Source organism: Puma concolor, chromosome C1 (genome assembly GCF_028749965.1).
Source record: "Puma concolor isolate L17-30 chromosome C1, mPumCon1.1.hap2, whole genome shotgun sequence".
Taxonomy (NCBI): domain Eukaryota; kingdom Metazoa; phylum Chordata; class Mammalia; order Carnivora; family Felidae; genus Puma; species Puma concolor.
Window position 1 is genome coordinate 9,229,713 of NC_141674.1, and position 23,875 is coordinate 9,253,587.

The following is a 23,875-nucleotide window of genomic DNA, read 5'->3' on the forward strand; positions in this document are numbered from 1 at the left end:
CAGAAGCCCTATAGCGCGGACTTTTCACTAATTCATTCATCCCTTCTTGATGTCCTCCCCCCCCCCCCCCCCGCCGCATCCAGCCAGTAGCTCTGAATCCGTGTGGTTTGCCCAACATCCATATCCGTGGTTTCTGCTACGACCTTCTTTAAGTTTGGTGGCATCAGGAAATCAAACAGTAACGTGGCTGCTGACTGTTTTAGACCTTCACCACGAGCCAGGCACCGTTCTGTGTACTTTCCACGTATTCCCTCCTTTCACAGCAACAACTTCTGAACAACGGCCTCTTGGGCGGCCAGTGGCCCTTCCTTCCCTGGAAGCCTTGGAAGGCGCCTGGAGAGAAGGCTTTGCTACTCCCAACCCCAGCCTCAAGTCTGGGCTTGGTCTTTAATCTCTCATTCTGTGTGTCGTAAAGAAACAGGTTGTAGAAGGCTCTTGTCAGATCCCAGGAACATGAAAGAAATAGCACACCCCACGGTAGTGACATGGCCCTGTCACCACCCCTCGTGGAACCATAAAAGCTATTCAGAAGGGCCGGCAGCTGGTGAGCGACTGTGCTTAGATCTTGGGTGCTGATGGGTGTTTTGTAGTTTCCAAGGGAAGTTGCTGAAAGTTTTCTTATCTCGACACTCCAAGGGCAAGAGGTCTTTCTTCAAAGAGAAGCGGTCATTTCAGAGAGAGATGTGGAAAGAACATAAAATCACAGGTCTTCCCCAGTTCTGGAGAAGAAATGGGAAGGAGCACTGTGGCCGCCCCCGTAAAAAGGAACCAGGCGGTTACGGGAATCAGGGAGGGCTTCCCGCAGCGTGGTTTGGTCCCCACATCTGTCCAACAAGGTCAGAGGGCCCACGGGGAGTCGGGCAGCCCCGGCTCCGAGGCCCTGCGCTGCTCTCTGTCAGCTGTGGCCTGGAGCGAGTCCCTCCCTGCTTCCTGTCTCTGAGGTGAGAGTCCTGTCGCTCCCGTGGGATGGGAGCCTCCGTGGTGCTCACGTGGAGGAGGTGGCATAATGCACAAGAGCACCTCGCCTGAAGCGGTGTGTGCGGTCGGGGCTCGAGAAACGGCGTCGGCGTCCGGGCTCTTTCTGAACACGGATGGAGCGGACGCGAGGCGGCGATGACGTCTTCACTGCTCGCACACACCGTACCCCCGAAGGCCCGCTGGCCACTTGCTCTAGTCTGCGAGGCCAGGTTCACCTGCTCGGTTGGGTGTCTGTCCTTCCTGGTCTCTTTCTCCGCACAAAACAGACCGTGAAGTTCAGGCCCACAGACCTGTGCCCGTCACGCGGCCGAGGTTGCTGGGCGGAGGCCCTCAGCCTGGGCCCTCAGCCTCCGTGTAGGAGAAGCCCTTTGAAAAAGGTGTGCGGAGGCCACGAACTCACTCTGAACCCACTTGTGAAGAGCAGGTGATCCCAAACTATTGTTAGTGTCTGCTGTAAATGATATGCCTCTGGGTTCGAGCAGAGTTCAGCCAGAAGCCCCACATGACATGGAAATCTGTCCTGGAGCCAGGTTTGTCGGGTAAAAGTTATGTAGCGAATGTCTCCAAACATTGGCATCTGTTGTCTGCCGAGGCTGGGGCGACCGGGAGTGATGGAGTGCTTGCGGAGATTGGGACGGGGCGTGCGACCCTGTGACAGCTGACAGACGCTTTCGGGCCACTGTTGCTCATCCAGCTCTCTTGATAAACAGCCTTGAAAGCATTACGTGGTTTGGAAAGCATTCCTCAAAAACAGTTATACTCTCCAGACGCATGACAGGCCACCGTGGAGTTCTGTGGAAGGGTTTTGAATCGTAGAATCGGATCCCCCTTCGGCGGGGCCGTTGGAACGGGCGAGGGCTTATCTGCGCGACTCCCGCCAGGACGGCATCACAGCAATGTTATCGTGTAGGTCGGGGTCCCCTAGTCTGTTAAACAAACAAGAGTGTGCTCTCGGGGTCAGGGCTAGAGTTGAAAAGGAAGAACTCTTTTCTTTCCTCTCTGGGTAGATGCGACGGGCCCCTCGAAACCTTGCTTTCATCGTGCGCCCTTCATTTCGTGGCTTCTGCATAAGGAAAGAGACAGGGCTTTGGGTTATTGTGCAGCTTGGAGCCTTTCAAAATGAGCTTCCTCTGGAGCATAAATGTTCGTTTTGTAATGCATTTCAGAGCACACCTTCCCAGTTGTCCTATTTCCAGAAATCTAGCTCCCGTTGCCTTTTGCTCCTCCTAGGAGGTTCTGGGTGCCGCAGGGCGAGAGGGAGGAGGGGGAGGCGGCTTGCAGTGGGTGGCGTCCGTGCCGTCGCAGTTCATTTGGGACTTAGACTCCTACAGAACTCGTGAGGCAGGCAAAGTGCTCTGGCGACCCATTTTGTCACAAAACTTTTACTGAATTCTAATACACCACAGGTTGGTTTTGGGGGTTTGTTTTGTTGTGTTGTGTTTTTTGGGTTTTTTCGTTTGTTTTTTGCTTTGCTTTGTTTTGTTTTAAGTTTGGGGATGGCATTCACAGGATTTTATTCTTATTCCCAAAATGCAGTGGTGGTGCTGACAGAGTAACATGGAACATCATTCTGATTTATCATGTTGAAGTGACAGCAGTTCACATTCTTTTAATCTGTCAGTGTAGGATCAGTTCCTCCTTGACTCGAGTCTCTGCGATCAAAATAACCTATCTGGATGTTCCCTTTGGGTATTGGAGGCAGCATGGCCTCTTGGCAAGAGGGCAGGATCATAAATCATGAGACCAGAACCCCGAGTCCAGCCCTCACATCCCTCTGCCTTGTGGCCTTGTGCCAGCAGCCTCTTGTCCCCTCCTCAGGCCAGTCTCCCCACCTCTGAGGGGGTGAGGGTCGTCCTGGCCTGGTCACATCTGCCTGGCCCAGGTGAATAGCTCCCTGAGGAATGGCGCAGAGGGGGCTGGCTCTTCTCCCCCGGCTGGCTTTGCCATCACAGAGGAAGCTGGGCATTGGGACAAAGAAGGAGCTCAGGCAGGACATACGAAAGCTTGATAATATTTTCTAAAAATAAAAAGGCAGTAGGTTAATCTGAGGCAGTGCGGTACCTAAAATATTGCTGAGCAACCCTTGGCCCTAGCCTGAACCCCAGCTGGGCTTAGCACTATTTAAGTTGGTTACATCTAATCCCCCGAAGGGTTGAATAAGTGGCCCCAGACATGGCAGGCTAGCTCACATGGGGGCAGCATGTGAGGACAGCCTACATAAAATGTAACATCCAGGCAAACCCTTGTAAACAGACTGCTTCCCACATGCTCCGTCGCCGTAGAGGTACTAGAACGTTACGCAGATTCTTTTAGCGGATGCCCAAGGAAGTCGGTGTTCAAGAAAAGCTCTTGACGGAGGCCATTTTGCATCAAGAATGGATTGTGTGTGGTATGAAAAAGCAAATTCCAGAACATATTCCTCTTTGGCTCCCAAGCTAGGATAAAATTTGTCCTTTTTAGGCCCTGCGTACGACATAGAGTCCGTGGCGGGGCCCCGTAGCTTGCGAAGGCCGTCCGGAAAGCACACAGGAGAGAAGTGTGTGCGGCGGTGAGTTGGCTGCCGATGGCAGCCCTGGGCCCGTGTGGTGGCTGCTGCTGCCTCCCACTCGTGAGCAGCTTGCGTCCCTGCACTTTTGAAGTCAGGCCCCTTTGTTTCCTTACGATTCTATGTCCCCAAATACAGTTATCAAAGTGACCCTGAGACAAAGTCCCACAGGAAGTGGGGGCATCCAGGTCACTGTTTATGGAGCTCTCACAGTCTATCTTGGCCCCTAAGAAAGTCCCATTCTCGGCGGTGGGTCTGGTTTTCCAAACTTTAATACATCAGGGAATCTTGACGCATCTGGGCTCATGATGGGCCAGAGTGAGTCTTCAGAAGGCCGCCTGCTATGCACCCAGCAGCCAGTGGAGACCGGCCTCACTCGCAAGTGTTCATGTAGCCTGTGTGATAACGTGGGCGTGTGCAGGTGCTTTGTAGACTGCCCTGGGAGACGTGAGGTGTTATTAAGACTTCACTTAGCCCCGAATTCATATGCGAATAACCAGGGGCAGATTGAATGGATTTCACATTTTTCTTGAGAATTTCCTAAATTAGCCTACCTAACTTTTTCGTGCCCTTTCTCTTTCCTGACCTAAGTAGCTCTCTGCAACCTATATTTTGTACAAACCAGGACAAATATTGTACAGGAAAAGAAGAAGTACCACAGACACCGGGATTCTCAACAGCTAGAGACAGTTTTCTGTGACCCATTCATTCCATGGCACCTCCTATCTACTACCAAAAAAAAAAAAAAAAAAAAGGTGCTTTGGGCTTTGGAATGACAAATTCATTAGCTCAGCTCGAAACATCAGCATCGTGGACAAGGAAACCTTTGAGGAAAACAAGAATGGGCATACAGTTCATTCAGAAAGACCGGGTTAGTTCCGATCAGGAGGCACGACTTGCACCTTCAGGCTGAACCCAGACTCTCATCCAGAGCCTACCACCGGCCTCACTGGACTTCATCAGAGACACCTGCCTCTACCCAGAGGTGGAAAATACTTTGGTGCATGTTGTTGCTAGTGTGGGATTTTAGTTTTAAACAAACGTGGGCCCTAGTCTAGTACTGCATAACAGTGGCCAAAATGACCAAGCTGGCAGGAAAGCATTCAAAAAGCCAGCAGTGACTCCCCTCAGAGGCTTTCCTACCTGGTCCTCTCAGCGTGTCTTTGGTTTAGTTTTGGCTTGTTTTTTTCCCTCTTCCATTTCCTCTCTTACTCCTCCTTCCTCTGTTATGCTTAGACTTTGGTTAGAAGAGTTCCGCTGGTCATCATTCCAGGCTGTCAGTAGCCTCATTTAGAGGTGGGCCCACTGAGGCACAACAGATGCTAAACCATGGTGGTTCACACGATGAACTGTGGGTTCACAGCTCATCCCCTTGGAGAGCCTGGGTTCAGCTCTGGCATGACCGCCTTTCTGGCCCTCAGACGGCAGCCTCTGGGGTGAGCCGCAAATTCCGGGAGTGCTCTCCTCTTGGGATCATCTCTAAACCGAGGTGGAGGCCTGTCCATCGAGCTGATGGTTCAGCCCTTTGAATACGAATCAGCTATTGAAGATGGAGGGCGAGAGCAGACTCAGCAGGGCTCATGCACGGGACCTTCTGTTTGATTCCATGAGACCGGATCCCCCTTGGGCACCTCGCTTCCGTGTAGGTGCGCACACACGTGCACATTCACATACCGTGCTCACGCGTGTGAGTTCACTTTTTTCTGTATTAATATTTAAACTAAGCGCAGCCACCAGGCAGTGTCTGCATTCCCATCCCCCGTGGCACCCGGGAAGACGGCAGTAGGGCAGCAGAACTGGGGCTCCTTTTAACGTCTCGGCTGTACGAAGGGCAAGCGAGCCCCCACGGTACCCCCTAATTCACGAGTTCGCGCGGAGGTGCGCTGCGGGAAGAGCCGGTTGTTGTTGCCCAGACGGTTCGTCAGAGGTCAGACTGAAGATACTGCTTTTGTGAGAACAGAGTGCACTCATACATTCAGGAGCAGCTCCGGGCCTATATGTAGGGCCCAGGGCCTGCTGGGATGGGGTTTTACACTTGGGCTGTCCTTTTGCCCTTCCACTGAACTCTTTCATTTCAGTCATGAGCAAACAGTCAGTGCCTGAACTAACAACCCTGCCGTCCTCCAAAGCACGGCTCGCTTACAGTACCGAACAAAGGGAAGGAGGGCCGCGTGGGCCGGCCCAGGCCAAGGAATGCGGCTTCAGGGTTCTGCTCCATAAATTTAACCAGCACGACGAAAAGGAGATAATATGAGCCTTCGTGATGATCTGAAAGGGGGAGGTTCTGTGTCCCATTGATTGCGGTCTGGCCCGGAGCCAGGCCCAAGCCTGACCGACAGTTGAACCATATCGTTAAGGCGTGTAACACAGCTCGAGTCTTGTACTGCCGCCAACGAGTACATGTCCACAGGGCAAACGTTTATAAGGAGTCGAGGCGGCTGTCCTGTTTAACCCTCTCACACCGCGTGTAATAGATCCAGCTGCCACTCAGAACTTGCCCATCGGGGGTCACGCAGGAAAGCCTGCACGTTTCTGCTCTTCAGACGGAGCTTCTCGGGACCGGGGAGAGGGAAGAGGCGCCGTCCAGAGAGGGTTTCCCTCCGGAGAAGCAAAGCAGTCGGTCTCCCGCCTTCCTCCAACCCCCCCCCCCGCCCCCCCCCCCTCCCCCGCCATCCCGGCCAGAAACGGGACACCGTAGCGCTTTATTCGAAGTAGCTCTCTGTTTGCAGTATAATGTTGCCGAAGGAAGCGGGGCTGACACCACAGGAAACCTAGCCGTCTCCGAGGAGGCCGCGCTGGCGGCAGAGGCGGTTGGACGCGGATGGCGGAGCGTGCTCCTGGAGCTGCTGCGATTCGGGATGATTCTGTTTCCCTTTCCCCCTACGCAGCCTCCTCGAAGGCTGCTGATAGCCTCACCTTCTGGCTTTCCAGAGCCGCACCCAAATGCAAAACCAGAGCAGGTGCAAGGCTGTCCCATGGGGTGGCCTGTTAGCCCCGAGTGCTGAGTGTCAAGAGGCAGGCCGCCCCGGAGGGCCTCGGTCCCCTCATCGGGAGGGCGTGGGGGAACGGGCACCCCATCACATCACAGCAGGGCCTGCGGGCGCCTGGCTTCTCGCGGTAATACTGCACCGAGTAAATGGAAGACAGACAGGGCTCTGGGTGTAAGTAATGGGAAGAAAGGCACTGTCTGTGTTCAGAGGACCCTAGGAAAACAGTGGGCTAAGGGGTAGTTTAATCCCGCCCATCCTTTGGCCAAACTGGGGACCTGCCCCTCCTTTGTCCACACCATCCAGCGAGGCAGACATTTCTGTCATTCCCAGGGAGCTTGTCTCCAGGGGACAAGGCATCGTGGGTGGATACCCGTGTCCCAGCTGATGGTGCTCCAGATGCTGAATGCTTATGTGTGCCACGCACTGTTTTAAGCATTTTATTTTCATATATTACTGTCCTTACTGTTTCATTTTCACAACAACTACGTGAGGTGGATGCTTCGTTTTCCCCACTTTACAGCTAAGAAACATGAGACACAGAGAGGTTACGTGACTGGTCTAAGATCTCAAAGGTAGTGAGAGAGGGAGCCAGAATTTGAACCCTGGCAGTCTCAATGCAGAGCACACATTCCTAACTTCCGTGCTGTTTCTGGGTCATCTCTTGGTCTCTCCCACCCAAAGACCTCATGACTTAAATCTGAGGCTTCTCACCAGCTTTCATGACCCACTTCTTTTTGGTTCTTGGATATGGATATGGAGAGAGGGAATAGGGTGTCTGCCTCAGACCCAGAAGATATGGGAAAAGATGCCAGTGCAGGTGTTGGGGGAACGGGGTGGGCCGGGGGGTAGTTTCTATAAACTTTGGGTCCCCTGGTGTGAAGGATGCTTATCACATTCACTCCACCCCGACCAGCTTAATCCAGAGACAGTGCGAGAGGACCATGGGAGACCCTAGCCGCCAGTGCCCATGCCTGGAGAACTTGATCGCTGAGCTTTGTGTCCAGGAGCTGTGCTGTCCCAGAGCCTCCTTCCTGCGCCGCCCCCCGCCCGCCAGTGATAAACGACTGCAGCCTCCCAGGTGCGGCATCTGTCACTTTCACAAACTAGCCATGATGCGACCTGGCTCCACCTTGTCTTTGCTCTGCCATCCAGCAAAAGCTGTCTTCACCAGCTGGTCACCTGAGAACTCCAGCTGCTACACAGTACAGGAAGCCTTGGAAGGAGACTGAGTAGGGTGTGCTCAACATGCGGTAACCTCCTTTTTGTGGCCAAGGAAGGCTCTTGCTTACTTTGGTGCTGTGGGGCCTGAAAAAAAAAAAAATGCTTTCGGGAGGAGGAGAAGCACCTGAATGGCTGGGCAGCCCTGCGGTCATTGGATTCCATTTGATTTTGCTTCTATGGTCAAGGTGCTTTAAAAGCCTAGGTAGAACCAACTTACGGTGTGCACGACTCCTGAAATGATTGCTAAACCCAAAGTTTAGCAGACCCTGGTACTGGATGTCTCCTAATGGGGCACCTGTTCAGAGGTTCTCTTTGTCATGTGTTTGAATGCATTTGGCATCAAGGGGCCGTGCTGTACCTGGTCTTTTGAAATATCAGAGAGAGATGCTAAGGGTTAGCATTGTAGGAAGAAATTCTGCTTTTCTCAATTGTTTTTGTTCTTTAACAGCGATCGAAGATGCCATGAGGTAGCCAGATGATCCACTAACTGGGATTTATAGAAATTCTTACCTGCAAAAATTTTAAGACAGAGAGAGTACTTGAAAGTTTCAGTGCTTCATGTAACATGCAGAAGGAGGTCTGGTCTGAGCGTTTGGCATCTAAGTGATCTTCTGGAAAGGGAAGGATGAAAAGCAGCTGAAGAATCACCTCTTGCCTGATATGTGACTCAGCCTCCTTTGTGGCCTTCAGGGTTGTCCCAGGCCTGCCTGCTGCTCTCCATGCAAGGAGCTTGGTCTTCGGAAAACCACATGTCTTCTCTCACTAGCTGCCTCCACCTCGAGGTCCAGAGGGAGAGACCACCCTCAGCCGGCAGGAGACGCTAGAATAGACATTTCGTGTTCGCTGTTGGCAGAGTAGGGAGGGTGCTGTCACCTCTGCTCTGGGTCAACTCCCAGATGCACCTGCTCTTCCCAGAGGTGTAGGGAGGCTCAGACAGAGGGGCTGGTGCCGACTGCTGATGGGTCTGTGCTTCTCGAGAGCCTGTGTCTCAGTGCTGGGGGACGGTGCGGCGGCGGGGGCGGGTGGGGGGGGACCATTTGCAGAAAGGCGGGTGGGCTAGACTAGATCTGAGAGGACTTTATTCCGCTGACCCCTCTGTGTGAAAGTGTCTAGTAGCTTCTTTCCCCACTGCCTCCTTGGCTCCCAGCAAGCTCTAACACATCTTGAATCCCCATTTTTTCTAGTCCTGTAGAGGCAAGCCCCAGTCCGACAGTTCCAATGGATTCGGTCTTGTTGGTTCTTGTTTCCTAGGAAGACAAGTACTCTGAGGGTTTGGTGTTGACTTGGCCCAGAGGGGGTGCGTCTGATTTTTATGAAGGCACAGAAATGCACCTGAGATGACCCCACGCCCTTTTCTTTTCATTCTCACCACCTGGACCATTAATTCTGCTCTCAAAGCGGGTGGGGGGGTGGGCGGGAAGGAGAGCATTTCAAAGCAAAGCTGATTTGGTCTGTGAACCAGCTTGTCTTCTAGGTTGTACTTCACCCTGACGAGAATCAGAAAGGACAGTCTGTAAGCCCCCGAAATGCAATTTCCAATGAAACACGAACTTCACTCTAGTGGCTCTGCAGCTGGAGAGCCTCGAAACCAGTTCCAGATGTTCTCTCTCCCTGTGTTGGCTGCAGGGGAATGTCGGGCAGGCTGGGAGGCAGAGTGCGTTTGCTTTTACCCGCTCCCGGAGTGCCCCCTTTGCAGTCCCTGACTCGCCTCACAGGGCTGTGTAGGGAGAGTGCGGTGGGCACCTGGGCCTCGGCCCGGCCTGCCAGCTCCCGCTCATCCGCCGGGGCACGCTGTGCCGAGCCAGCCGCTTGCTGCGGGAGAAGCCCTCGCTCTGCTCTCCAAGGTCAAAAAGCAAGATAGGGCTGGAAAAGTAAATCAGGTGGGCTGGGAAGGAGGCCTCCTGCCGAGGACCCTCAGGTCACCAGAGCAACACCGCTGGCTCTCACCCCATCCGGCATAGGGTGGGGCTGTGCCGCCCAGTGTCAGAAGAAGTAGCGTGGACAGTGACGGTCGGTTCATTGTCCCCTTCCTCTTGAGAACTCTCCACGCGGACTGGCCCCTCAGCCACAAGAAGCCATCCCAGACAAAGCCCGGCCCTCGTGACTCCCTCTCCGGTCTGCCTCCAACCCTTGCTTGCGTACAACATACGATGATAGAAGTCTGTGCGCCCTCGTGCTCTGCTCTTTTAAGTGTGCGTTAGACATTTTGGTGTCTGTGCCTCACTGCGTCCTGAATCGTCTTCTGAAAGAATAGCTCTGTTATCTGAGTTCAAAAAGATGCACGGATGTGAACTGTTGTGGAAATCCAAACAACACATGGGCACGCACAGTGTGTGGACGTTGTTCCAAGGCCCTCATGCAAGTTACCGCTTTATGGCACACCGGTGAGCTCGACACTGTTATTCCCATTTTAAAGAAGAAAAGAAGAACTCAGTTGCCCTGGCCATTGACAGTCGCCGAAAGGTAATAGTGGTGACCTTGGCAGATATTTCTGTATGCACGTATAGATGTGCCGTGTGCACACGTGCGTACGTGTGATTTTACTTGAGTAGGAGCACCCGTGCTCACAGCTGACCTTTTTCACCCAACGGTGACTCTGGGACATCTTCCCGTTCCAGGAGTTGATCATCACTCTTAACATTTATATGATATTAAGTTGCATGTGTGCCATGGTATCTTTACCTGTCTTGAAACACATTGCACGCTGCCTTCTGGGAAGTTGAAACTCTCTGTGCTGCCACCAAGTGCTTGAGAGGACCCGTGTCTCCTCACCCCTGCCAGCTCTGGCCATTTACTCACTCAGAATCCGGCCAAAAATTTTATGAAGGCAATGTTAGACTAAGAGCAAGGCATCGTTCCTCTTTTTGGTCCCCACCGATCTGATCCGAGAGAGCGAATTTTCCACGTCACTGAGTGCCTTTCTTTGATAATTAGGAGTGTGGAAGCACCTCTTCTTACTTCAGTTGGCTGTTCGGATTTCTTGTTTTGGGAATTATCTTTGCCTGTTCTTCACCCCAACCCTTTTCACAGCTCTTGAGATCGAAGTTTGTCTCCCTTTTTTAGTGTTTGGCTTTGTCTCCTCCCAGCCTGTCTCGGCCCAACCCTTCCAATAATTGTCATTTAATCTGTTTCTCATCCATATTAGTACAGATCTTTCCTCCAAATACTAATGAAATTGAGATTAGTCACTGTGTGAATCCCTGTGAGTTAACGTCTGCACCTTCACTTTATAAAAGGAGAGCTGTCACGGCTCCAGTCGGGTGCTTTAGCACCGAGAATGAGGCTTCAGTCAGATGGTTTAGGATACTGTGTGGTGTGGTCTGCTAGCCGGCTTTCATCCTGTGGTTCGTTTCTTCCTGTTTCTTAGTATTTGATTACCGCCAGCTCCTGTTGTAAAACGTGGCAGATTAGTACTGATGCCATACCTTGTTGTCTTAATAAAAATCTTGCTTCGCTTGTAGGCAGGACACTGCTTGAAGCCAGACCTTCCCATCATGCCCTCTGTCTGTACGGTACCAGATGCCCTTAGCTGTCTCCTCACCGATGCAGTGTCTAGGTTTCTTCCCCACCCCTTTCAAGGATGTCCATCTTACTTTCCCAACTGGACTATAACCTTCCTGAGGTCATGCTTCTGCCTTCTTTGGTCTTCCTCTAGGATCCCCAGAATGCTCAACACAGTGACGGGTCAGAGTATTTATTAAAGACATTTTCATCAGCACTCACAATAAGTTGACCGAGTCCAGGAGAATCAGAAAGACCTGAGATCAAGTTTGGCTTTGCCACTTGGCAGCTGGATGGCCTTAAGCAATCTTGATAATCTCTCTAAGGCATGATTTCCTCCTCCATGAAATGGAATACTAACTTCACAGCTTCCTATAAGAATGTTGTGACATGAACATACCCCATGTATAGTCCACACAATAAATGCAGCTGCGTGGACATACCGTGGACTGTGGCGGCCCAGAGCCTTCACTCTGGTGTCTCTCTCACTTAAGGTCGGTGGGGAAAATACAGATATAAGAGAGCTGGTTGAGGTGGCGACACACTAAGTTTTTCCGTGGAAGATCCTTAGAGGCCCTTGTGCTCCTCCGTTGAAAGACTCGTTGTTGAGTCTGAATGTGGTTTTTTCCAACAGGGAGCCTTATAATCACTCAGGGACTCAACACGATGCCACAAGTTTAAAACATGCCAGTGTCTCTTTTATGCTGTGCCAATTTTTCTTAAAGGGAGTATGCGTGCCCGTGCCTACGCGTGTGTGCACGTGAGAGAGAGAAAGTCTTGGAAGAAATAAAGATGGCGTCCAATTTTGCCTGGCGTAACAACTGTCATCTCTGGTAGCCTCTAAGCATTTTACCAAATGCACTTTAATTGGTTTCCTTCTGTTCTATTTTTATTTTGTAGTCATTGTAATGTATATGGAGCCAACTCCTTCAAATGAGACATTTGGTCATTAAAACATGTTATTTAGTGTAACCGCCACGGGCCCAGCTTCAGCAGCATCGAGGACGACGAAGGAGGGGTCCGAGTGGTTGTTCTCCCATGACCTCACCACAGCAGTCACCCGCCGGTCTCTACCGCGCATGTGCCAAAACGGAGGCCGCCGGCAGCCCCGTGTCGCCTGCATCGCGAGCTTGGCACATGCACCTCCCAGGACCAGCTCCTGCCCCTCCCTGCCTGCCTCCGGTGGCCCTCAGCCCTGCTGTGGCATGTGGCACAAGAGCCCCACTGGCCCACGTCACCCCTGTGTGCTGATTAGACAGGAATCCACAAATCTGTTGAGTGCATGTTTAATGTGACACAGATGTGGGACATATTGCAGATCTTTCTGCTTTACAAATTTTCAGCTTTTTGCATTTCATCAGTGTTGCTTATTATTTACAGAATGTAACTTGAGACAGCAGAACAGATTGTAATTTTTGAAAAAAGGTTTTGGGGGGTGATGGGGCCGCAGGGGATCTGGGAGAAAAAAATCCAGTAGTGTGGAATGTTGTTTGCTGTCCAGACCAAACAAACCAGTTTGCCAAGGGTTGATGGACTATGGCAATCAGTCCCATTCATGTTCTCGCTGGCAGCATTTAATTGTAAGGCAGCGTGACCTTCTTATCGCCAAATGAAGAACAGTCCTTTGTCACCAGGTTGAACACCATGGCACCAGGTAGGACGTGTACCTTTTGTGGAGGCCCCACAGGGTATCACCTGGCTGCTAGCTTGTGTTCTGCTTCCTTCCTGTCCAAAGAGGAAGGACACCATTGAACCCACTCCCCACTCAGACACATGGATGTCCCCTTGCCTTAGTCCTCCTCTGGCTTTATACCCAGGCACTGCAGCAAGAGCCCGAACAAAGAAACCCCTCTTCCATTGCCTGAAAGCTCCAAGATATTCTCGAGGGCACCGGAATGGTGGGCCAGAGCCAGTTTGACACAAGTTCAAAGAGAAGGTGCCATCTCTTGTTTGTAGAGGGCAGATTCGACTAGAGGTGGTCTTGGCTTCTGAGAAAGCTCAGCCATAGGTTACATTTGATGGCAAACAATAAACAAGCACCAGCCGGTCAGCAGGAAGATGAGAAGTAGGTGATTGATTGGCTGATCCCTTTATGTTTCTAGGTCACAAGAGTCTCAAACTTGGGACTGCACTAATGAAAGCCATACAGCAAAAATCCTTTGAAGGGGGTTCTTCTTGGAACTTGAGCTAGTGCAGAGAATCGGCCATCTCGGTCAGCGGGTTCGGAGCTGCGGAAGTGCTGAGTGTCGAGACTGGATCAGACTGGGCCCCTGAGCAACTTCCAGAATGCCAGGCCCCACTCTTTTTCTCTGCTGGAAAAGTGCAGATGGTGCACGGTCCCCCGAGGCCACCAGGCAGCTATCCAGTTGCCGCCTGGGAGAACTTGACCGAGGCAGTAACTTTCTAGCGTGCCTCCGCGAGGGAATGACCAGCATGCCTGTGCTCCGGGGGTTCCTGGGTTGTGACCAAGTCCCGGCCTTTCTCGGGCTTCGACTGCCCCTCCTCCACTCCCTTGGCTTCGGCAGCAGCAGCTCTGGCCGTTCTGCCACCGGTTCTGACAGAGTCTTGTGGCCACCGGTCCGCTCATTTCTTATGTGTGCATGAACATGCATTTCAGGTACTGTTCTAGGTGCTGGGGTACAACAGTGTGTAGAACGGACAAAAAAAATCTCTGGTTCCACGTAGCTTCTGCTCAACACCTCCCACGCCTTCCAGGCCCCCTCCCTGGAAGAGTTGGGTGGCTGAAAAGGGGGTGTGTCACAGCTGGCTCTGTGAACCCTCCCGGGACCGAGGAGTGTCCCTCTGCCACCTCAGGTCCAACCTCGGCCCGGAGCAGAGCCTGTTTATCCCTGGGAGTGTGGAGGCTGTGCGCAAACTTTGATTCTCGCGACCGCCGTTCATCTTGCGTGGCTTGTCCGTTTTTGAGGCTTCTTCTCCCATCCCCTCTGTGTCCTTTTCCACCTCACCCTCTACCACACTCTGGTTGATGGTAGAGGAATGTCTAAAACTTCCAACCTGGATGAACAGGTGGGCTAGAATGAAGCAGACAAATCACAAGCAGGCCCCTTGGTGAGCTGCGGCACCCCGTGCCCGCTCCGCCGTGGTTGTGAGGAGGGCCCTTCACACAGGAGAGCGGGAGGCCGCGGCCTGAAGGCACATCCCCTGCCCCTCATCAGAGCAGCTCTGTTTTCAGGGATTGGACATATTCAGGTTCTCTTACAGACTTCATTTAGAGAGAGTGTTCCGCCACTAAAAATAGCTTCTGAAAATCTCTGTTTGGATGAATTTTATTAATGGCGCCCTTCTAAAACTATCAATTCCAATTGTAAGAATTTGACAATTGGTGTAGTTTATTGAGCTGCTAGGTGGATTAGCTCTAGTCCTTTAAGGACAGTTCTTTAAGCACACAGGGGGCCTGGGGTGGCCAGGTGAGTAAACACTCAGACACTAGTTCCTTCAGCAAATACCTGTGCATTCAAACATTTGACGTACTCCTTGTGAATCATTCATACACACTCAGGAAATCATGTTTCTGTCGTGTTCTTTCAGGCTGAAATTTTAAATCTGAGTTTTAAAAGTTGTGCGTTTTGGTATTTTCCATTGACTTAGCGCCTAAGAATTCTGAGTAAGGGTAGGAGAGAGGGGGACAACTTTTCTGAGTACCTACTCTGTGCCAGGCTCTTTGCTCTGTGCTTTTCGTATGTTATTTCAACGTTACCAACCACGTAAGTACCACATTCCTATTTCTTGATGAACAAACGGAGACTGCCAACTTTTTCGAGATAGCTCAGCTGATAAGTGAATGGACTGGGATTTTAGTCTGTGTTTGTCTTTTTCCAAAGCCTTACATTCCTCTCTCTAACACCATGCTCCTAAATTTCATTTCTCTTAAAAGAGATCAACTTTTGGGGGAAGGTAGATAATGTAAAGATTAAAAGAAAGAAATTGTGTCATCATTTGCCAGAAATCAATCTGAAAATATCAGGCTTATTTGGTTTAATCAGCTTATCATTAGCATTTGCACTCAATAGCCACAAAATCAAGTTTACCAGGAATTGTGTATTTTGGCCCAGGCGAAATACTTTAGGACTGACATTTGGGGTGACAGGTTGGCAAGGAATGTGCCTGTGACTTGAGAGATGCCCGTAAGCACTACACTCTGATTCAGAACACTATGATTAGAACACAGACGAGGCTTGTGTTGGTCAGATACCTCGTTTTTGTAAAGATGTCGAAAGTTGCAAACCACTTTATAAGCTGTCTGTTTTTTTTAAAAAAAAGCCAAGCAACCCCTGAATGCATGCAAAAAGGCGTTTTAGGAAATCTGAGGCTATCAGGCTGTAATCTCACTATGGCATTATCCACTGGATTGGAACTCTTAATGAGGCCAGCTGCCTTTGCCCCTCCCCTGGCCTCAGGAACAGGTAGGCTCCCCCCTGGGGCAGTTAGTTGCCTCGGGGGAAAAAACTTGGGAGTAGGGTTGTTCTTAGAGGTTAAATCTCAATAGGCCTATCTGTTGGCATGAGTCCTACCAGCTGTCACAGTTGCAATGTCATGGGGTCCCCAAAACATGTGTTGGGTTATAGGAAGCCTTGACCCCTATAAACAAGTCAGGTGTGAATCCCACTGATGGGAGAAAGTCCTGCCCAAGAAATGTTGTCCCCACTGCAGGATGTCAAATGACTAAAAATCTAACAGCTATGGTAATACAGTTCCTAACGATTTCATGCATAGCATCTTTCCCCCATTTTCACTTACGACGATAACAGTGCGGATTTTGTGCGTTTTTACACATATGACTTCAGAACTCTAGAGACAAGGGAGTAGAATGTTAACAAGAAAGCAGAAGGAAAAGGGAAAATTTTCTGTTTGAAGCAATCTCCCCAATAAGAAAACCGAGTGAGAAAGATTGGATGTTGGATGGGGCCCCTGGGTGGCTCAGTCAGTTGAGCGTCAGTTGGACTTCTGCTCAGGTGGTGATCTCATAGTTCGTGAGTTCGAGCCTCGCATCAGGCTCACTGCCGTCAGCACGGAGCCTGCTTGACATCCTTGGATCTTCTGTCCCCCTCTCTCTGCTTGCTCCTTCCCACTCGCGCTCTCTTTTGCTCAAAAATAAACAAACATTAAAAGAAAAAAAAAAAAAGATTGGATGTGGGACCCTAGCCCATCCTGGCCTCAGCTGCCTAAGCTCGGTAAGGCCCCCCTCATGTGCCCACGGCCCTCTCCACGGATGCATCATCCTCATAGGTAACATTTTATTCATTGCCTCTCATGAGCACAGTATGCATTATGTACTCCTCACAGCAGCCTCATTATTGTCATCCCCATTTTACAGATGAGGAAACCAAGGCTCCAAGAGGTTACGCAACTTGCCACAGGTCACAATTTATGAGTGGTGGAACTGGAGTTCTGCCCTGCAGCCTGGCTGCAGAGCCTGGCCTCTGGGCCGTCAGGTCACACAGCCCCTCTCCTAGTGCCTCCGTGCCGCATTAGAATTGCCTGCTTTTGTTTATCTTCTACATTAGACTCCAGCAAGGTTCCTGGAAACTTGATTCATCCCTGTCTTCCCAGAGGCCTAGTGCTGGCCTGTGCATGTGATAGCTCAGGAAAAGTCATTAAATGGGGCGGGGACGGGGGGGGGGGGGGCAGAGGCAGACACAAGGCTCTAAGCAGGCTCGTTTTCCTGGCTGTCTTACTTTGGATCCTTGGTTTCATTCTGCCCAACCGATTTTTTGGTGTGTTCAAAATCCAAATCGTCGTAGTGGATATTTGGCACAGTTTTCTAGGTTCAAGGCTTAGTGCAGCCAGAGCTCAGCAATTATTATTAAGCCTATGGATTGAATGTTGTGTCTGAGCGGGTTCTAGAAAGTAGATTTCTGTTTGTCATGGAACTCTGGGGAAGAATTTCTCCTGTCAACTGAGCCAATCTTGAGAGGCCTTCACCTTCTCGCAGAATGCCCTCTGATTACGGTTTCCGCTGAAAGGAGTAAAATCCGTGGAGGAAAAATGCTTTTCCACTTAGTCCTTGAAAGTGGATAGAGATGAGAGGGCTACAGGTCGGAGAGGAGATACAGTTCATGGCGTGACAGGCTTCTCGAACTTCCAGACACTATACTGCAGTGGGTCTCAGAGGAAGTTTTAACCAACTCGTACATTCCAGTGCAAAGTATTATTTAGATAGACCGTTGAGTCCTTTTAGAGGACTGTCAAATGTTTGGTTGAACCATTCAGTCGAGAACCCTGGTATCTCGTAGCTGTCACCTGTTCACAGTATTCGAAGACAGTCTGGGTTGACCTTCTGTTCTCAGCCTAATTGTGCTCAGTCGAGCACAGTATGTATCTGTAAGATATTTAATTAAAACAAAAGTCTTGGACACACACACAAAGTAAATGCAGGCACAATCCATCACTTTGTTGGGGTCAGTACACACAGCCCCTAAGGAGGATCCAGTCTATTGTACTAGGAAGTCACATGTTTGACACATACACTTTCTCCTCATTCACTGATTGTTTTTGAACCTCACTTGGTTGATAGACATTGGCCATGACAAATTTCTCAACCGACTAATAGCCTAACATAAGCTGTACAGGGGTATGCGTATGTGTGTGCAACATCTGTCTTCAACTAATAGGGCTGTGACACAGTTACTCATCATATAAGCAAAGAACAAATCGCGGTTGGCCAACTGTTGACCCTCAGGCTGAAAGGCAAGATCAACCGAGTGGAATTGGTTAGCTCTCCTTGTGTCACCTTGTTTGGATTTATAGTTGCTAAAGGAAAATGACGTGGAGTGTTTTCATGATCCTCGTCTTTGGTTTTGGGCCTCCAGTGTATGTCAGATAGCACTGGCCAGACGCAGACCTGGCCTGTATTGATCGCCGTCCCTGGGTGGATATCTGCCGTGTATCAGCCACTGTATCAGCAGCCCCTTCCCTGGGGGAAGAGTCGTCCCTGCCGTACCGCCGACTCTCTGACATTTTCATGGAGTTCAAAGCTCAAGTTCATTTGGTGCTGACATTTTGGATTAGCTGGTTGACTGGAAGGCCTGCTTCTTTCTATACACTGTGAAATTTATAAACCGCAGCAGCTGAGAGCTTAAAATGGCCGACAAGCCCCCAGCTGGCAGCAATTAAATCCACCACAGACCTTTGGCTAAACAAAGGTTTGTGGAGGCAGGGTTGCTGCCTATGCACTAAACAGACTCATGTTTTCAACCATCTTTTATGTCAAGCGGTGGTAAGAGACGCCATCAACTAACGAGAGGTGAGCGGGCAGAGTTTTGCCACCTCTTGTGTAATGGACGATCCATTATCCCCAGGATTGCCAGGACCCTGCCCAAGACGCAGCACGTCTTGACAGTGAAGGTGATCGCGAGAAAGGGTACGAGGCAGCCGGGGGAGGCCAGAGGCTGGTCCGGCAGTGGTGGGCCAGAGTGCCTTGGACCTCGACCCTCGGCTCCAGCATCTAGCCTCCTCCTTCTCTTTTAACAGCCGCCATCATCCTTTAGGTTGAGAAGAGAAGGCAGGAACGAGGAGAAGGCCACGGGATGCCATTTTGTACCCATTCAAGGAGCAGAAACGTGAGGATCTAGACCAGTACTGTTTAACGCGCAGTTTAAATTTAAATCACTTTAAAGTTTTAACATTCGGTTCCTCGGTCCCACTGGCCACATTCTAGTTGCTTGGTAGCCACTCGTGATCAGTGGCTGTGTTACTGGACAGTGCTCTCTTCTAGACAGGACCAAGCGTTGAAAGGATGTAGATTGCAGGGCTCTCTCAAGTGCACCGTTGGTGGGAGTGTAAATTGTTTCAGCCACTTTGGAAACAGTTTGAATTGTCTTGGTAGGCGAACACTGATGCCGGGTGATCCAGCAAACGCCTCCTAAATCTGTATATATCCAGAGCAGCTCTTGCCTCCATTCCCCAGGAGACGTGTCCGGGAATGTTCATAGCAGCAAACCCTGGAAATAACCCTTGTACCACCAACAGGAAAATGGATGGATGATAGTATAGCCGTGCGATGGGATGATGATAATAAGTAGGTACGATAGATGGATTCTAGGTGCACACAGAAGGATGGCTGACTCTTAGCAGGTATGTCTTGAGGGAGAAGTAAGTCCCAAGACATAAAAAGGCAATGACAGCCTTTTTGAAAAGCCTGAAACAACGAAAAGCAAAGACTATAATGAAGATTCAGAATAGTAGCTGTCTTAGGTGGAGGAGGGGTGGGGGGGGCACAGCAGAGGACCACACAGAGAGATACAGGCTATGGCCAGTGATGGCGTTTTTGTGCTGGGGATGGTGGTTTCACAGATTTTACTCTACCATTTAAAACAAAGAAAAAGGCCAGTGATGACAGTAGGCCTTGAACTGAGGATACTGATGAGCACAGTCCTAAAGCCCAGTTTTAAGAACCAGGGAATTAGAGTCCTTTCCCTCCAGGTGCTCGCAGGCTCACAGGGAACATGAATACATAAAAGTTACTTAAGAATTGTAAATCTAAAGTAGACACATGGTACTACCCAATCACAGAGCGTGAACAGACAAGATCACTGTTTGCCTACGGCCATACTGCTTTCAAAGGGTAACCTGAATTTACAGTGCCATCATCGATAGATGGAGAGGACAGTTCCATCACAAAGTGGCCTGCCCTGGAGAATAGCACTTTAAACTTCTTGCTGGCTTACAAGGTTTGAAACACCAGCTTACTGGTTTTTGTTCATAATTATTTGATTAAGTTTGGTGCCATATGTGTGGACACACATTGACTTTAAGTACACACACACACACACACACACACACACACACCCACCCCTGCAGCCTCCCACTAGGACCTCAGAGGTTAAAAATTTAGGCGAATTTTGGAGAAGAAAGAATAGTTTTTCAGGTACCAACAGTGATGAAGCAGTAGGGGATTCTGGGAAGAATTCCTTTAATGCCTTTGTGCTCCTAGTAAGAGCATCTCTAAACCACCCCTTCTGATAGCCCCTGGAGTGATGGCTGTTTCCTCCTATGGCAGAGCTGAGCTCTTTTTTCTTCTGTGTCCGTGGCCCTTGAAGCCACAGTGAGCTCCTCCTATCAGCAGTGTCCGAGCACTACACCCAGCCTCCCCTGGATGGTTGGTGGGTCACAGAATGAGGACCTTGGAAATGGGAAGACAGTGTGCAGCCTGTTAGAAAGATAAGAAACCTAACAGAGGCAGTGTGTACCCACAAGGGAGCTACTCTTCCTTCCTGTTCTGCAGCGTTTGGGTGGGCTTATAGTTAGCAAGTTCAAAGATGTGCTGGGAGTGGAGGTGAGTTGGGTCAGTGAATTTTGGGGAGGATCCTGAGGGATGCCACGGAGTCAAGAAATAACTGTACGCCCCAGCCAACTATTTGCTAATGTGATAACACGGGGTACACTTACTTACATTTTCAACTATTCCATGGTTGTTACAAGATGTGATTTCCAGGAGCTCAGGTCCAGAAACAAGCCTCCTTTCCTTGACTTCCCTGGCTCCTTTGGATCCCACCGGAGGAATTTAGGACTCTTAGTAAGTTTTCTCCTCATCGGTATAGCATGTTGTTCCCACTCTTGGTACTAATGAAAAGATTGTTTCTTTTAAGGAAATTACATGTGTTAGCAAAGACATTAATTTCATGACCATGCCTTCATGTCTCTTCCTTGGTTTTGATCAGCGGACTATATAAACACAAATCCTTGACCTTTCTGTCAGGAAGATATGATTCTAGCTGGTTCACATTTTCCCTTAACTTTGTTGACCTTCAAGGCTCAGAATCTCTGGTCTTCAAACTCTCCACCAAAGTTAGTACGCCACCTTTACTTTTGAGTTCCATGGTTAAAATGGCCCTTATGCTGACCCCCTACCCACCCACAAATGCATTCGTTCAGTTACTCAACTAACATTTACTGCTTTTCTACCATGAACCAGGTACTGTTCTAGATCCCAGGATAGCAGTGAATGAAACAAAATTCTTGTCATGGAACTTATGTTCCAGATGGGGCACCAAGCAATAAGTAGATATTTTATCTAAGTGGGATGTGAAGCAAATGTGTGCTGACACATGGCCGACTTAATCTAACTTGTAGTTTGAAAGTATCATTCTCGTTGCCATGAGGAGAACGGACAAGGGTGGAAATAGAATAAATTACAAGACTGTTGTAATAATCCATTAGAAATCCAGAGATTGTTTGTTAGTCATGACAGAGATGGAGCGGTAGTTGGATTGGGAGTACATATGGATGTTGAGCCTGTGGACCTCCCAGTGGATTGGGAAGATGTGGGGAGAGGCATCAGGATGAAACCTTATACTGAAAAGCTGTTGGGGGCGGGGGCCACCTGGCTGGCTCAGTCGTCGGTTAAGCGTCCGACTTCGGCTCAGGTCACGGTCTCGCGGTTCACGAGGTCCAGCCCCACGTCGGGCTCCGTGCTGCCAGCTCGGAGCCCGGAGCCTACTTCCGATTCTGTGTCTCCCTCTCTCTCTGCCCCTCCCCTGCCTGTGTGCTCGCTCGCTCGCTCTCTCAAAAATACAGACAAACAAACAAAATCGTGTCTTGTTCCTCTTGGAAGGGCTTCTGGGGCTTCTGTCACGATAGCCAGAAGCTCTTCCAGGCGACAGAACAGGAGGACTGCCTTGGGAAAAGGACCCTTGATGAGCCTGCCCTTGGCAGGCTTGGACTGACAGTAGCTGTCTCAGGGGCCAGGCAGACAGAGCAGGGCTTTGCTGCCTGGGCAAGTGTGCCACGCTCCCTGCCCTGGTTTGCCAGCACCCTTACGGGAGCAGGTGTCTGACCTCGCCCCTGGGGACCCCACAGCAGGTGGCTCCTTACACTTCCCTTCCTCCCCTCAGCCGGTAGTTAGCATGTAAACAGCCAACTAAATCTTGAGACCAACGTTTACAAGGCCGAAACCTTCAAGCAGAAACGGAGACTGTGTGTAGTGGGAATATGTGAGTACATGACATAAATTAAAGTTGTTTCACCCCTTCCCTCAGTACAGATCACCGAAACCTCTTTACAGGCTTCTTACACCACCCCTGACGAGCTCATGTAGTGTTATCTCGGGCATCCTTAGTGCTGAACTTCTAAAAATGTACCACTGGACTTGTGGCTCTCTGGCACATAGCAAACATCAACCAGGTATGGATGGGGCTTCAGACACCACGGCCCGGTGAGCGGAGTGTTGACCTGGGTCCAGGAGTGCTTTGCGGTGTCCCAGTGTCGCGTAGCCTGTGCTGAGTTTTTAGACTGTTCCCGTCCGTATTAGTACTCCCGTTTGCCCAGTAGGGCACTTTTCGCCTTTGCAGTAAATTTCTACACTACTGTGAGTACATGGTTCTGAAGCTGTGAGTCAGTGCGCGAGCCTTCCTGCTTGCCGCTAGCTGTGTCTAGAGAGGGTTGTTTTGCTTCAGTGGAATCCAGGAACAAATAATGAAAAGTACAGCGAGTACAAGGCCGAGGACAGACCCGGCGCACTCTTATCAGTCATCTGAAATATGCACAGCCTTTCCAAGACAAATATGGACTCCTGTTTCTAGGAAAACACCGAAAAGTACTTATCAATTACCCTGTATATGGTTTGTGGAAAAAGACAACATCAGCCTACCCCGAAAGCCATGGCAAAGCAGATTCCTTTGGGCAACCGACAGCCGGATGGCATGAGTGAGAGTCGCTGCAGAGTCCCAGACTGTGGCCTGGGACCGGTCCATGGAGCGTTTCTGCTCCCTCATAGGATTCCTGTGTCCCTCGCCCTGGGCCCAGGCAGCTGAGCTCATCTTGAAGAAGCCCAGAAGCCTGGTGTCTGCTTCCTAGATGCCCCGGTGCCCTCACCGTTCTTGTCCCTTGCGAGTCCAGAGGCGCCTCTCCTGAAGATTCCTAGAAAAGTGGGGTTTTCCCAAGGAGAGGGCTTAGGAACAACAACAGGAGTCGTCACCGGTAGATAGCCCACGTCCTGCGGGGCGCAGGCGCGGCCGGCACGATTTTATTTGATCCTCACTGCAGTCCTGTGAGGTAGGCGTCCTCATCCCATTTTACAGAGAGAACTGGAACCCGGGTGCAAGAAGCCCACTCACTTGTCCGTGATCACACGGAAAATGGCAGAGACGAGGCTCTGGTCAAAACTGGAGTCCTGAGCAGCACTGTCTTCATAGCGGGTGCGTTCATAGGTGATGCCATCGCTCAGTTCCAGTCGTTAAAGTTAGACTCTGCCTCTGCCACGTGGTGCTTTGTATTTCAGATGAAGAAGGGAAATCATGTCAACCGTTAATGCTTGACCTCCTTGCTTTCTGTCCCTTGACCCGTCCAGGACTCAAGCCCAGAGGGTTCGCAAACCGCGCTGCTGCACCGGGCCCCAGGGGCTGCTGCCCCGCTATTCTGAGAGCCAAGCAGAAGGGCAGGAGCAGCTCTTCAAACTGACAGACAACATTCAGGACGAATTGTAAGTGGAGCCTCGGGAAACCACCGAGTTATCTTTTCTATCTCTGAGTCTAAGTAGTTGCTATTGTTCCAAGCACCCTCGTGACTCTTAGGCGTTGGAGTGGAACTTGTCGAAGATTCCTTGACCCAAACCTTTTACAGGTTTAGGTATCACTACTCCTGCAAAGCCTTTGACTTCAAGTGGAGGTTCTCAAACTGGGTT

The 23,875-nt window shown here is 50.5% G+C and overlaps 1 protein-coding gene across 7 annotated transcripts in view; it reads left to right on the plus strand.

The window, feature by feature from the left end:
• VPS13D (vacuolar protein sorting 13 homolog D) overlaps nt 1–23,875 on the plus strand; it is a 260,417-nt gene that overhangs the window by 221,587 nt on the left and 14,955 nt on the right. For all 7 annotated transcript variants that reach the window (XM_025912069.2, XM_086715706.1, XM_025912070.2 and 4 more), the window contains one exon: nt 23,543–23,674. In XM_025912069.2, coding sequence (XP_025767854.1) covers nt 23,543–23,674 — 132 coding nt within the window. The remainder of the gene's footprint in view (nt 1–23,542; nt 23,675–23,875) is intronic.